The following is a 12,537-nucleotide window of genomic DNA, read 5'->3' on the forward strand; positions in this document are numbered from 1 at the left end:
TTGTCCATCTTACCTTCCTCCATACAGCGATGAGGATGATGAAAGACAAGATAACAATCACCACTAAGGCGAGAACAGCAGCCAACACTGCCACCTGGGAGAACAATGCTGCAACAGGCAAAAGGACACAGAGCATTAGCCAAGATGAAGATAAAGTCATAAATTCAAACAGAGAACGTTTGACCAAGACATCTTAAATTCTCAACAGACATAAAACTTCACTTTATAAACATGTTGGCAATGATTTTCTAAAGAAGAAAGTTACAGTTAGACTAATATTTACAGCATGAGTACAAATACGCATATTTTGTACTCTGCCTCCTTTCAGACTTTAATCTTGTTTTAACCGGACCACCATGTGATTGTTTAGTTTAACCCAAATATGGTAGAATTTTATTTTTATTTTTGTATTTATTTCTAAAGCAATATACTGCACATTTACACAGTGAACACAGTAAACATAACATAAAATATAATGTTCTATAATCTGTATAAAATATCTTTAAAAATATTTTTTTTAAACCACTAAAATTGGACATTCTTCACATGACACCTACTGCTGGACACCAGTTTGACGTCTCTTCTGTCAACAAGCCCTGCTTGGTTGCTGGTCTCACAGCGGACTGTGACCTGCTGGGGCTTGTAGAAGATCACCTGGCTCCGCACCTGACTGGTTTTACGAGTCTCATTGTAGCTCACGTTGGTCTGGATGCTCAGCTCCTCCGGCTCTGGTACCAGCGGCTGCCACACCACCGTCTGGTTGCTGCACCTGCGAAGTGGGGGGGGGTGGGTTGAGTCCCTTTAAGTTTCAGCAGTGCAGTGTGAAGTCAAAGCAGATGCACATAATTTGAAAGTAAAACAAATTTGTGTGTATGGTCAGCCCCCTAGTGTTCACCATGTGACAGCTCAGTGATGAATGGGTGGTGGTGGTGCGACTTACTTGAGCATGCTGTCACAGCTGTACCACTGTATGGTCGGGGTTGGGACCCCCTCAGCTATACAGGTCACCAAGTGTCTCTTCCCCGGGAGGTGGTGGTCAGCCAGGTCTTTAATCTGAGAGGGAACTACACACAGGGGGGTGTAGCAGTCATTAATCATGACAGATTTATTTTCAACTACTCTGTGTTTCATGACATAATGTAAAATGCGCAAAAACACCGGCACACTGTGGTAAGCCTCTCACCTTGGACCTCAAGGTCAAAGGTCACTTCCTTTGTATCATCTCCGTTAGTGACAGTGACGGTATAGCGGCCCTTCTGCTCTGTCCTCACCCTCACTAAAGTGAGAATAGTGACATACCTACGACAGAAGAAATATGGACAATAAGTGAAGAAATTTTTACGATTAACTGCTCTTTTCCCCCATTTTGTATGAGCTGCAAAGTATTTCTCTACAGATGAGTAATGAATATGTTGAAGGTGATTGGTAGGAAGCTGTAGACTTGACTAGATCTAATCTAACATGCAACAGGGCTGCATATCACCCCTGTTATCATGCACAAAATGAATCATGCTCTCTCTCCTCTACGATTTAAATGCCAGTCAGATGTGAAGACACAGGAGGTATTTAGGAAAGTTAAGAAAGAGCCTGGGCTTTCCATTTAACTTCTTCAGCTTCTTATTAAGTTCCTCTTAATTGCTTGGTAGCATATTTTACACATTCAGATTACAGATATAGTAGCTGTTTTAAAAGGTACATGGTACATCTGGTCACTTTCTCTAAATTAGTCACTTGCAGACCTGAAAAACCCACTTATTAAGGAATAGGTAAGGATAATAATAATTAATTGAGGATAAGTCCTCTCTAAATGGAAAACCCTTCTTATAAGTCAAGCTACACACATTACTTGGTACATAATACGGTCTGCTGACAACTGGTTACCCTGAACTCAGAAGACAGTGAACTGGAGGCTGTCTTTTATTAATTTGTTTTTGATTTTTTAATCATCTTGTTATGCATATGCACTGCAGGGTTTGAGATGTGCTCACTGACTGTTCTGGTGGGGGGTAAATGTGGTTGTTTAAAGTTTCCAATAAAAAAATTCTAGTTACTTTTGATGCTTTTCTTTTTAAATATTTGTGGTTTAGGGCTGGGTGGTGTTTGTGAACTGTTTCTCCATCTGTCTTTTTGATTTTTAATGTGAGTTGGCAATTCCAACACTGTTTGGCATTTTTCTGAAAGACATTTGCGAGTTGTGACAGGTATGTTGTGTTTAGAGTTCCTGCGCGATGAACGACGGAGTCCTGCCCTCTAGAGAGTATTGAGTTTCTCTCTGCGGTGGCCTTATCTGGTGATGACTGATGAGAGCTAGATGCCTCTGGAGGCTGTCACTCTAACAGAGGTCCAGCTCTAATTGTTTAAATTATCAAAGCCTACGAGGTGTTTAATTGCGTTACGGTATTTGAGGCATTTTTTTAAAGGTCAGAGGACAGCTGAAGAGTCTGCTTGGATGCCTGACCTGATCTCATGCTCTTGTCTGCTTGTGATGGTTTTGTCTCCCTTGATGGTGGCGCCGTCTTTGCTCCAGCGGACCTGAGGGGGAGGGTAGGCTTCAATCTCAACCCTCAGCTCCACGTTCTCTTGCAACTTGGCAGAAATGTTTTGTTGCTGAGCAGGCTTCACGTCCACAAAGCCTCTCTCTGAGGGTAAAAAAATAACATCATCATCAGCAACATGATATACCTGTCATACCAACTGATTATATTTAAGTTACTTCACTGGACAGTAGGCTATAGACAGTTTACTGGACTGCTGCTGTCCGTTGTTGAATGTCTGTGGCCAGAGAGTATCTGTCTTTTCCACTGACGTGTCAAGACCGCTCTACTACACTGTCCCAGTCTCCATGGAGCATGGCAGTTCAAGTTATTCAAGGATTTCATAAACATAACACACCTCGCTGCAGACAGAATAAGCATTCACAGACCCAAACACATTCAGTGACTGTCAAGAGACAGAAAGGAAGACAAGCTCAGTATGATGAATGCTGCTTTTATTGCAGCTCAATCTGCTGCTTGTGAAGGCAACTTAGCTGCTTCGATGCAGACCGGCTGTATATTAATGCTTGATGTCAAATCTCACTTACACAAACACTTCTTGTGAGCTTTGAGTATTTTTCCAAAAAGTCTAAATACAGAGCTGCTGTAGCCACAGGTTTGAAGATCTGCTTCACAAGGTATCACTCAGGGCATCCACACCATGGCAAAGGTTTATTTCACACTTTGAACAGAAATAAATAGAGGTGATCTTCATTTCCTTTAAAAGTAGCACCTCTCTCACCTTGACTTACAAAGGTTTACATAATAAGCAGTCTTCCCTCTGTCAGCAAAACACAATAATAATCTGTCCAGCAGCGGTTTATTTTAGTTTTGCATGTGTGTGTGTGTGTGTCTGTCTTTCTAACCGAGCACAGTGATGTTGACGCTGGCAGAGGCGGTCTGGTCTTGGACACCCTCGTGGACATGGCAGATGTAGTTTCCGCTGTGGGCCACTGTGGCACGAGGGAACATCAGGCAGGAGCGCATGTTCATAGAGGAGATGACATCCGTCAGCGGCTCGACATCAATAGCCTTTGAGAGACAAAGAACAGGAACTTCTGAATGTGCTGTTTTATTTTCATGTTGACTGTGATCAAATTTTAAGTGATCCAACATCTGCACAGTGAGGATTCATGAAATCAGTTTCTTGTTTTGTTTTGTTTTTTCTTCAGGAAATACATATTCCCCTAGGTACCACATTTTACTGACTGTTGGGAAATAGGGTCTGATCTGAAGCAAAGGTCACATGACAGGTTCACAAACTGGGTGATACTGCCCCCATCTGTGACCAATTTAATGTTTTTAGTTAAAACGTCTGGAGGTTCTTAATAAAGCTGAAACTTCTTCATGGATATACAATGGATTATCTTCAAAAATAAACCATAGCTGAAGTTTCTGCATTTAAGAGCCACTTATTGTAAAACCAACATCATGTGTTATGAGTACAGTTTTACAGGGGGATAAAAATCGAGGTGTGTCTGTACATCTTGATGCAATTTGGGGCTCGGTCATGAAGCCTGAGCGTGATCACGAAGGGAAAGCTGAACAAAAGCGCTTGTTCTGCTCCACTCCTACTCACCTCTCTGTTGGGGATATCCCAGGAAAAAAACACCAGCTCCACTCCGTGCACCGTGCAGTTCACTGTCAGCGGTTCGCCTTGTTTCAGGACCGTCTTTGACGCGTTGATGTAGGCGTCAAGTGCCTCTGGGACTGGGACGGGAAGAGAGAGTGTGGGGGAGAGGAGGAAGAGGTGGTGGTGTGATTTATCAAAACAGTATGTAGAAAAGTCTTCTCCAGTCCAAATCAGTCACCAAATTAATCAAAAACTAACTTTGGAATTAATATTTTTATCCAATCTCTTTAATATTAGTCAAAACTGAACTTGATAGTTGGCTCCTATTCCAAATAACTTTAAGCTTGTGCAGCATTTTCAATGTGTTCTCAAGCCAAACAATTACACTCTGAGACTAAAACACCAGTATTTACCTCCTCACACCCTGTAGTAGAAGCTCTTCCATCAGAGAGTTGTCAGGTGACCAAATCATATGTGATAAAATGAGAATAAATTATACTTTTGAACTCACTTTGCTGCAATTTGGCTACGATGGGATTTTTATGAGATCCTTTATGGTGCTTTAAAATGATAGACTCATTAACTTCAATAGTTTGGGTGTAGCCTGAAATTGAATTAAAGGGGCCAACTCTGCACACGTGTGTTTGTGGGTTTCAACTCACATGGGGGTGAGTCGATAATAATCACCACATTTTTATTTTGGGAAGATCTGTTTCTCCAACCAGTCTTTTTGACCTGAACACCTACCAACGATGCTGAAGACATAGAAAGCCTGGGACTCTTTCACTGTTCCGTTCAGCTCCCCACGACACATGTAGGTCCTGTCCTCCAGCTGTGCCTTGTACCCCTCACTGGGAATGTACTGTCCCTTGATGGGCATGTCAGTGTCCTTCTCATACAGGGTGACATTGATGTCTGGGTTGGTGACCACACAGGGGATGGTGCTTTCCTCGCTGGTCTTGGTTACCATGCCATGGGAGCTCTCTATGAACCACACATCAGGGTCTGTGGATGGAAACGTGACACATTTCATTATTTAAATTGACAAAACACACAGAGTCAATATAAAGTTGACCTTGACGTCAGGCGGCTTCTACAAGCTACATGACACTAAACTGTGATGTTGAATGAAGAGTGAATCCGACCTCACCTGGTACAAAGACAACCACCTCCTTAGTTTCTCCAGTCTGTTGATCAACACACTGATACACCCCCGTCTGCTTCCAGCTCATGTTCCACAAGGTCAGAATGCTGGACCCAGTGCCATTTTGCACAATTTGGTAGCTCTGGCCACTGTTCTGACCTTGTTCCAGTTGGAAAAAAGGTACATCTTCCCTCTTAAACTCCCAGGTCGTCTCCCCCGCGCCGGAGCAGGTAAGGGTGAGAGAGGAGCCCCTGGGAAGGATGATCTCTTTGTCTTTGGGTGTGATTTCCAGGCAACGCAGCTCAGTGCAGAGATACAGGAGAGCTGAAGTTGACACAACACAACAAGGGAAAAGGGTCAGGCTTAAGGTCAAAGAGACGGCAGCATGGGGTTAAAGGTTAAATCAACAATACAAGGCAGATCCTGCTTTATCTCCAAATGATGAAGGATATGAGTTGTCTGGAGCGGTAAGTAGGAGGATAATGATGCCTTGTCTGTGACAGATGTATTTAGAATGGCAGAGGTCGGTTTGAATTCATCAGTTGTCCTTTACATCAAAGTATTGTGTTGTCTCACAGGCTAGACAGCTATCCAAAAATATGCAAGTGACATTCTTACTGTATGTACACTACATAAAACCTTTTTTAACATCTCTTTATTGAATTTTCAAAATATTCTGGTGTACAGTTTAGCAGTGTTACTAAAGCTTGGCATCACACTCTTCGCTCCCCTGCAAAAACCACCTGTCGTCCTGGTTACAGACTCTAATTTCCTATTGGTAAATTGAAAGCGAGTTCTCACCTGTAACTGTGACTGTCAGATGGAGCGTGGATACGGTTACCCTCCTCATGTTGGAACGCTATGCTCTGCAAAAAAACAGATGGAAAGCAAAGCTGGTTAAATCCCATCTGTCCTTTTTGGAAATATTTTTGCTTCACATATTGAATTAGTCAATAGTTTTAAAGAGGAGTGTTCTGTCCACAAAATGTTAAATACAATTCTGTCAAGATGAACAAAACAACAGGAGATTCTAGTTTGTGTTCACCCCAATTAACACATATCTCCCACCAGAGTTGCTGTCTCTCCATGAGAAATAGGCTTCATATGATGACAGATTGACTCCTGCCCTCGTGAAACCCAGCAGGTCGGGTGAAGCAAGAGTTTAGAAAATAAATCACATTGCATGTCAGAGAAATCTGCTTCCAATCAAAGAAAATGACATAAAACTATGCTCATTCTAAAAAGGAAACAAACAAACACAAAGCGTTCAGTTTTGTTGTCGGGCTGCCTTCTTTAATGGTTTCTGGCCTGCGCACACAGAGTCTGAGGTGCAGATGCAGCTCACTCTGGAGGTATTTGATGCCTCGCTGCACCAGGACAGAGCGACAATGTCTGGCTCTTTTTGTTCCTGGTTCACCGGCATTCTGCCCGCTAACAAACGGGTCACTGTGTGCAGCTCTGCACCACGCTCACTGGCAACAATGCTGCGTCCAAACTATTCTAGAGCCATGCTGGGCCATTAATTGGTTTTGGTGTAAACAGAAGTGAAAATGAGGGCATTCACCCAAGCCGCTGACACAGGAGTGTACTTGGGAGTTTTGAAAGGTTGCTATGGTTTTGTAATACTAATGGGATATCATGTTGTACACCAAAGTGATATCAACATCCCAGAATTAATTCAGCTGCTATCGAGGTCAAAGGTGGCTAATACTTAACCATCCTCCCATCAGCAACATTAAGCACTGTTACCCAAGACCTTAAAACGCTCTACCGGTAATTTCACTGCAGAGTAAGAGGGCAGAGGAAAAAAGAGGAGAGGGAGGGGGTGGTTTGTTGTTATGTTTGGGATGAGGGTTAAGGCCTGCAGAACACAGGCGTCTGGAAACAGTTAAGGATGGATCACAGGCCTGTACGCAAGAGGGTGGGAAAGAGAGAGAGGGCGGAAGAGGGAGCCTTGGGAAGAGCGAGGGTGGAGGAGGAAGAGAAGGAGGGAGGCAGTGGAAAATTTGTGAAATATATCTTGAGAAATCTTACCCCATTTACCTAATAACGCAATCCAATTTTACAAACTCTATTTTAAGACCTTGGACTATCTTTAAGCATTATGTAATTCAACACATCTTAAAGACAATATTTCTCCCTCTTATCTGAAACTCTTAGGGGTTTTTCATTCATTAACTGAACACATATGGTAACACCACTGTTGTATATAAATAACTCTCACAAAGTTGCAGATTTTTTAAATGGCTGTATTCCCAAATAAAAAAATAGATAAATGATCAGTTTGGCAGTGGTGGTGAGGTACAAGAAGTTCCATGACTACGCCAAAGTCTGTTACTCAAACCAGATACACGTTGTCTCTCAGACTAAATTAACTGCCTTTGGCACTTCCGCTCCCAAAACGAAAAGCTCTAGAGTTGCTCCAAAAACATGACTGGTCCATTTCCTCCCCTGCCTCCTGGTTCTAATAAAAAGGGGTGAAAGAGCGACAGACAGAGAGCAAGAGACAGAGAGAGAGATGTTGTTTGTGTCGAAGTTCATATACATGCGCACATAAACACTGGCTTGCAGGCACATGACGCATGCTGCACGCCAGCATAATGCTAAAACTCACACTGTACACACAGACATACGCTGTATTACACTCCAACCCCCACTCATCCTCTACAAAATACCTACACACACACATACACACTCCCTGTCCTCCCCTTTTTTGTCACTGCTGTGTACAGTTCACGTTCCCACAGTATTTCCCTGAAACTTTCCCAGGACCGCTGATACCCTTGGGACCCTGCTGGTGATGACGGCGGGAGGGATCGGAGGGGTCACCTCATCCCGGAGGGCCCCGGCAGCCAGCAACTGAGGGACCATCCACTGAGGAAACCATACATCAGTGCTTACGAGTGCCAGTAACCTCAGTGTCAGCAATGATGACTTTGAGCGACAAAAGCCAAACACAGTGACGTCAAACATCAAATGTGTCACTTGGCAGAAAGAGAACTAACATATCTTATTGTGACTGCCTGCTTATGCTATATTTGCTAAAACAAGCCAGACTGTTATGTTAGGGCTACTGCAGGATGTGCATTTACAGCTGAGATCAGAAAGCTGGAAACACTCTTTGTTGAACAAGAATCTAGGTGTGTTCAAGTCTTAATTTGGGGTCTTTGAAAGGGAAGGAAAAATAATGTTTGGCTACTGCAACACGATGAGGTTTTCTGTTGACCGATGGGCAGTGGGGGACTCTGAGAAGGAATCTGACCCTCAATGTGATGTGCTGACTAGGATCAGGGATCCAAAGAGAGCCAGGAGACCGCTTCAAAAAGCATTTTGTGCAGTTTTAGGCACATGCAACAGTAACATCAAAGTGGTAGTCTTGGTGTGAGTGGACACTCAGGGGTAGCTCTACACTGCTGAAAACATGGACGTTTCCATGCTCCATCCTGGTGGGGTCTTTGTGCAAGAAGAGAACAGACAACGGTATGAAGCGTTAAAAGGGTCAGGACACGAGTGAATCTGCCAAGAAGGTTTGGCAGCGTTGCAGTGACTCTCTTTCCCACTTAATAAAAGCACTTGGTGGTGGTTTGACCCCCTAAAACACAAAGTTGCTCTTTGTTTGAACCATAGAGACAATCGCGTGGTGTTTGAGACAAATTACAGTAAGAAACACCCATAAATCATGTCAAGCCGAGTCAAGTGATTCTCAAGGAAGAGAGGTTGTCTTCAGGATGACATAAAGGATCAGCAGGACGTTTTTCTAACCCAGATGTTTATTGTTGTCTTTTTAATCTCTGAAATGGGATACTGCAGTCCCACAATGATCGTGGAGGTCTGAAAAAAACAAACAGTGTTTATGTAAGTGATGGCACAGTAATCACCGTGAGGGATAAACTGTTATCGCGCCACATGAGTTTTCCCACAGATGCTGGGAATTTGGTGGCTGATTGACCCTTCCCTGGTTTTTATAAACAACCCAGCTACACTCAAAGTGTCACCAGCTAACGAGGAAGAATGCTAAAATCGACCTCAGCGGGACGCACACTGCCCACGCACTGCCTCTGGATACAGCTCAAGTGTGTAAACTCAAGTCCCTCAGCAGCCTGCAATCCCACTTCTGGGATTATCTATATATACTGTAGCTGCATGTTTTATTTAAACATCTGGCAGTGATGAAGCAGTCCTCAATGAGGTGGGAAATGTTTTCCGAACCACATTTGCCAACTGTTTGCATGAGTGTGTCCCAAGGGGGGAAAGGTTGCACTTGGAAAAGGGGGAAAAAAAGAGTAATCTATAACAAAAGAGAGAAAGATGTCCAAAAAGCCTCCTGAAGTACAGCTGGAGAGATCTGACTTCCTGTATGGGGAAATTTTCTGGCCTTGTGTGGGTGTAAGTCGATGATGCATCAGTGACACAGCAGACCACCACAGCCACGAACCAAATACTCATGGAGAAAACCAGAGAGATGCCACAATGAGAAGAGGAAAGACAGTGTATTATGAAACTTCTACAAAGAGGAAAAACTGCTTTAAATAACAAGCTGTGCAGAAAAGATGTAAACTCACGATGAGAAAGAGAGGAAAAGAGGAAAAACAAGACCAAAGAGCAAAACCAGAGAAAAAAGGATCAACATGCAAGAACAAACCAATTAAACCAATGACAAAGCATGACAAACCATCAACACACCACAAGAATACTGCGCACAGCACCAGACAGTGGAAAAAAAAACAGCAAAGGGAGCAGGCAGACATACAGAATACAGTTTATGGGAAATACCACATCAAAGCATAGAGTGGGACAGCAGAGGGAGCGCACACACAGTCTTACATCACAGACAGTGATGTTTACTCTGCTGAAGTGTACAGGAAGCTGTGATCTGCAAAACAAACATCCCCAATTTAACAGTGACTTCTTTCCAATGCAAACAATTATAGCTCATATAGCACAGAATATGAACTATCTGTGATACTGAACACTTTATAAAGACATGTACTAAATCACATCACTAAAATAGCTACACCAGAGCATAAACGCTCTGTACGTGCCATACTTGTCCTTTTAGTTTTCTTTTTTAGAGGGATGTCAGGTTTTCTTGACGTGTCTCTGAGCAGCAGGGTTCTGGCGAGCTCTGTGGGAAAAAAATGACCCAGTGTGTCTTTGTTAAAACAAACCTCCATTTTTATCACTCGTCTTGGACAGACCAACCCCCCTGAGGAAAACCTTCTGGTCCCTCGGCAGCAGACCCACGATGCACTGCTCCCACCTCGGACAGCTCTCACTGTCCTCCAACATGACTAATACACATAGTGTACATTGCCAGAGCTGTAATAATGACTGATAAGCTGCAGGCTCATGAGTAAAATGCTGCTTCAGACAGGATAGCACACATGTCACCAACATGCTGTCAAAATATGTGAGTTACTGTAAGCAGGAAATGCCTATGGAGCCTGTGTTAGTGTCATAATAGTCCATCTTTTATACAGTAAAAGATAAGGGGGAGAGTGCAACCTAAAACATTTTCATCAGTATCTCTACAATACAAATCTGCCTTTCAGATCTGCCTTTATGCATTTATTTATTTTCTGTCTAAATACAGATAATGCCATAGGTGCCATATGTAAAAAAAGCTGCAGCTGTATTAACTTATTATTTTGGTCACTTGGGGGCAGCAGAAAAAACATGTAAACACAACCTTTTAAACTGATATGCTGTTGTGTGCAAACTGTCGTTGCAACTGCCCTTTGTGCTGTGTCTGTCTGTATAAGCTGCTGGAAACTTAATTTCCCTGAGGGAGTCATCCCAAGGGATCAATAAAGTCTGTCTAAGTCTAATGTCTAATACCACTCTCTTTTCGCTCTGTTTTTGGTCTCTCCAACTCCTAAAAGTATTTGAAGTAAATATTTATCTCTTAAACTGCTAAATGCTCCACTATGTTCGCCAGCTACTTACTGTGTCTGTTATGTAGTGCTGAGCAGGTAGTGTACAGTGGGTTTTTGGAGCTTAGCTTTTAGCTTTTTCTAAAAGCTGTGCCCTGCAGCAGCCTAACACTAACACAGCACTGATGAGAGCCATGAGAGTGAACCGTAACAATAAAGTTATGGGCTCAAAAAACCAAAACAACGAAAGACACTAAAATTCTGTAAACCTGGGGTGAGCTGCAGAGATGCGTGATAATTCTTCTTAAAGGTGCTACATCTAGGTTTTTGCTATCACTACATAGCCAACATTAGCATTAAGAAATGTTTACTTCCCAGTCAAGAAGAAACTTTACGAGTTCAGCATCAAACTTCATTCCTTTACTTACCAAGAGTCATCTCCAGCGGTGGAAACTAACATTAACTCTTGCTTTGCTTCTATTTCTATCACTTCTTTTCCTCTCCTGAAGTTAGCATGCCAACCAGCTAGCCCAGGCCCACCCAATCTTGTAATACCACTTTGCAGTGGTCACTGAGTCACTGTAGTATCCAGTCTGCCTGCAGTCCATCATGAGAGGATGAAAAAGTAGAGCTGCCCAGAGGTTGTATTCTGAGCTCTTGTCTTGTGAACAACAACAGTGTGAGCTGAAGCTCTTGATAAGCACAACTGCTAACGTTAGCTATGTAGCAATAAAATTCACACATAGCACTTTCAACATTATGTCATTTGATCCATTGTTAATATTTTCAACAATGGACCACTGAAGTTGCTAAAATCTTGATTTTAGCATAGTACCACAATATCTCTCCAATCTTTCCACTTTTGTGCTGAGAAACTACTTTCAGGACAGACTGAGACTGGAAAGACGTATTTATTTGTTATTTTGATATCTGGCTGACTGAGAAATAGTTCATCAAGAATTTTGGCTCACTTACGCTGACCCCCAACTGGATTTTGTAGCTACACAGCTGGACGCAAGACTTTGAAAAGTTCTGTATCAGCAAAAAAACAGCTTGTATCCTGTAACTTTAGAGCTGGAGGCTGCACTGAAGCCATCTCAAGTTTGCATTATCAGATTTTGGAGCATTAAAAAAATCCTGACTATTATTCCTGTTCATAAATTTCCCTCTGGTTTTGCTCAGTTCAGCTATGGTGTTCAGTGACTGTGAGGTCGTACCTCAGCAACCAAAGTGACTCTGTAGTCATGCTGAGGCAACACATGTTTGGGAAACTGTGGATTTGGTTTGCTTCCTTTCAAACAGAGTTGTAAATGCTGTTTGTAGTGGCGGTGGGGGGATGTAAAGGGCTTCTGGGTAAAACTGATGGTTGTAGAATGACATCCTTAGATGTGGCTAGTGTTTGATATCAGTTTA

General features: G+C 42.7%; 1 protein-coding gene across 1 annotated transcript in view; it reads right to left on the reverse strand.

Moving 5' to 3' along the window:
• pdgfrb (platelet-derived growth factor receptor, beta polypeptide) overlaps nucleotides 1-12,537 on the reverse strand; it is a 30,068-nt gene that overhangs the window by 12,332 nt on the left and 5,199 nt on the right. The window contains exons 2-11 of the mRNA XM_018699479.2: nucleotides 6,053-6,117; nucleotides 5,258-5,575; nucleotides 4,855-5,112; nucleotides 4,114-4,244; nucleotides 3,401-3,566; nucleotides 2,459-2,639; nucleotides 1,184-1,299; nucleotides 941-1,064; nucleotides 558-769; nucleotides 14-108 (exon numbers count right to left, since the gene is read on the reverse strand). Of these exons, the coding sequence (XP_018554995.1) occupies nucleotides 14-108; nucleotides 558-769; nucleotides 941-1,064; nucleotides 1,184-1,299; nucleotides 2,459-2,639; nucleotides 3,401-3,566; nucleotides 4,114-4,244; nucleotides 4,855-5,112; nucleotides 5,258-5,575; nucleotides 6,053-6,101 (1,650 nt within the window). The 5' untranslated portion in view covers nucleotides 6,102-6,117. The remainder of the gene's footprint in view (nucleotides 1-13; nucleotides 109-557; nucleotides 770-940; nucleotides 1,065-1,183; nucleotides 1,300-2,458; nucleotides 2,640-3,400; nucleotides 3,567-4,113; nucleotides 4,245-4,854; nucleotides 5,113-5,257; nucleotides 5,576-6,052; nucleotides 6,118-12,537) is intronic.

Source organism: Lates calcarifer, linkage group LG8 (genome assembly GCF_001640805.2).
Source record: "Lates calcarifer isolate ASB-BC8 linkage group LG8, TLL_Latcal_v3, whole genome shotgun sequence".
Taxonomy (NCBI): Eukaryota; Metazoa; Chordata; class Actinopteri; family Centropomidae; genus Lates; species Lates calcarifer.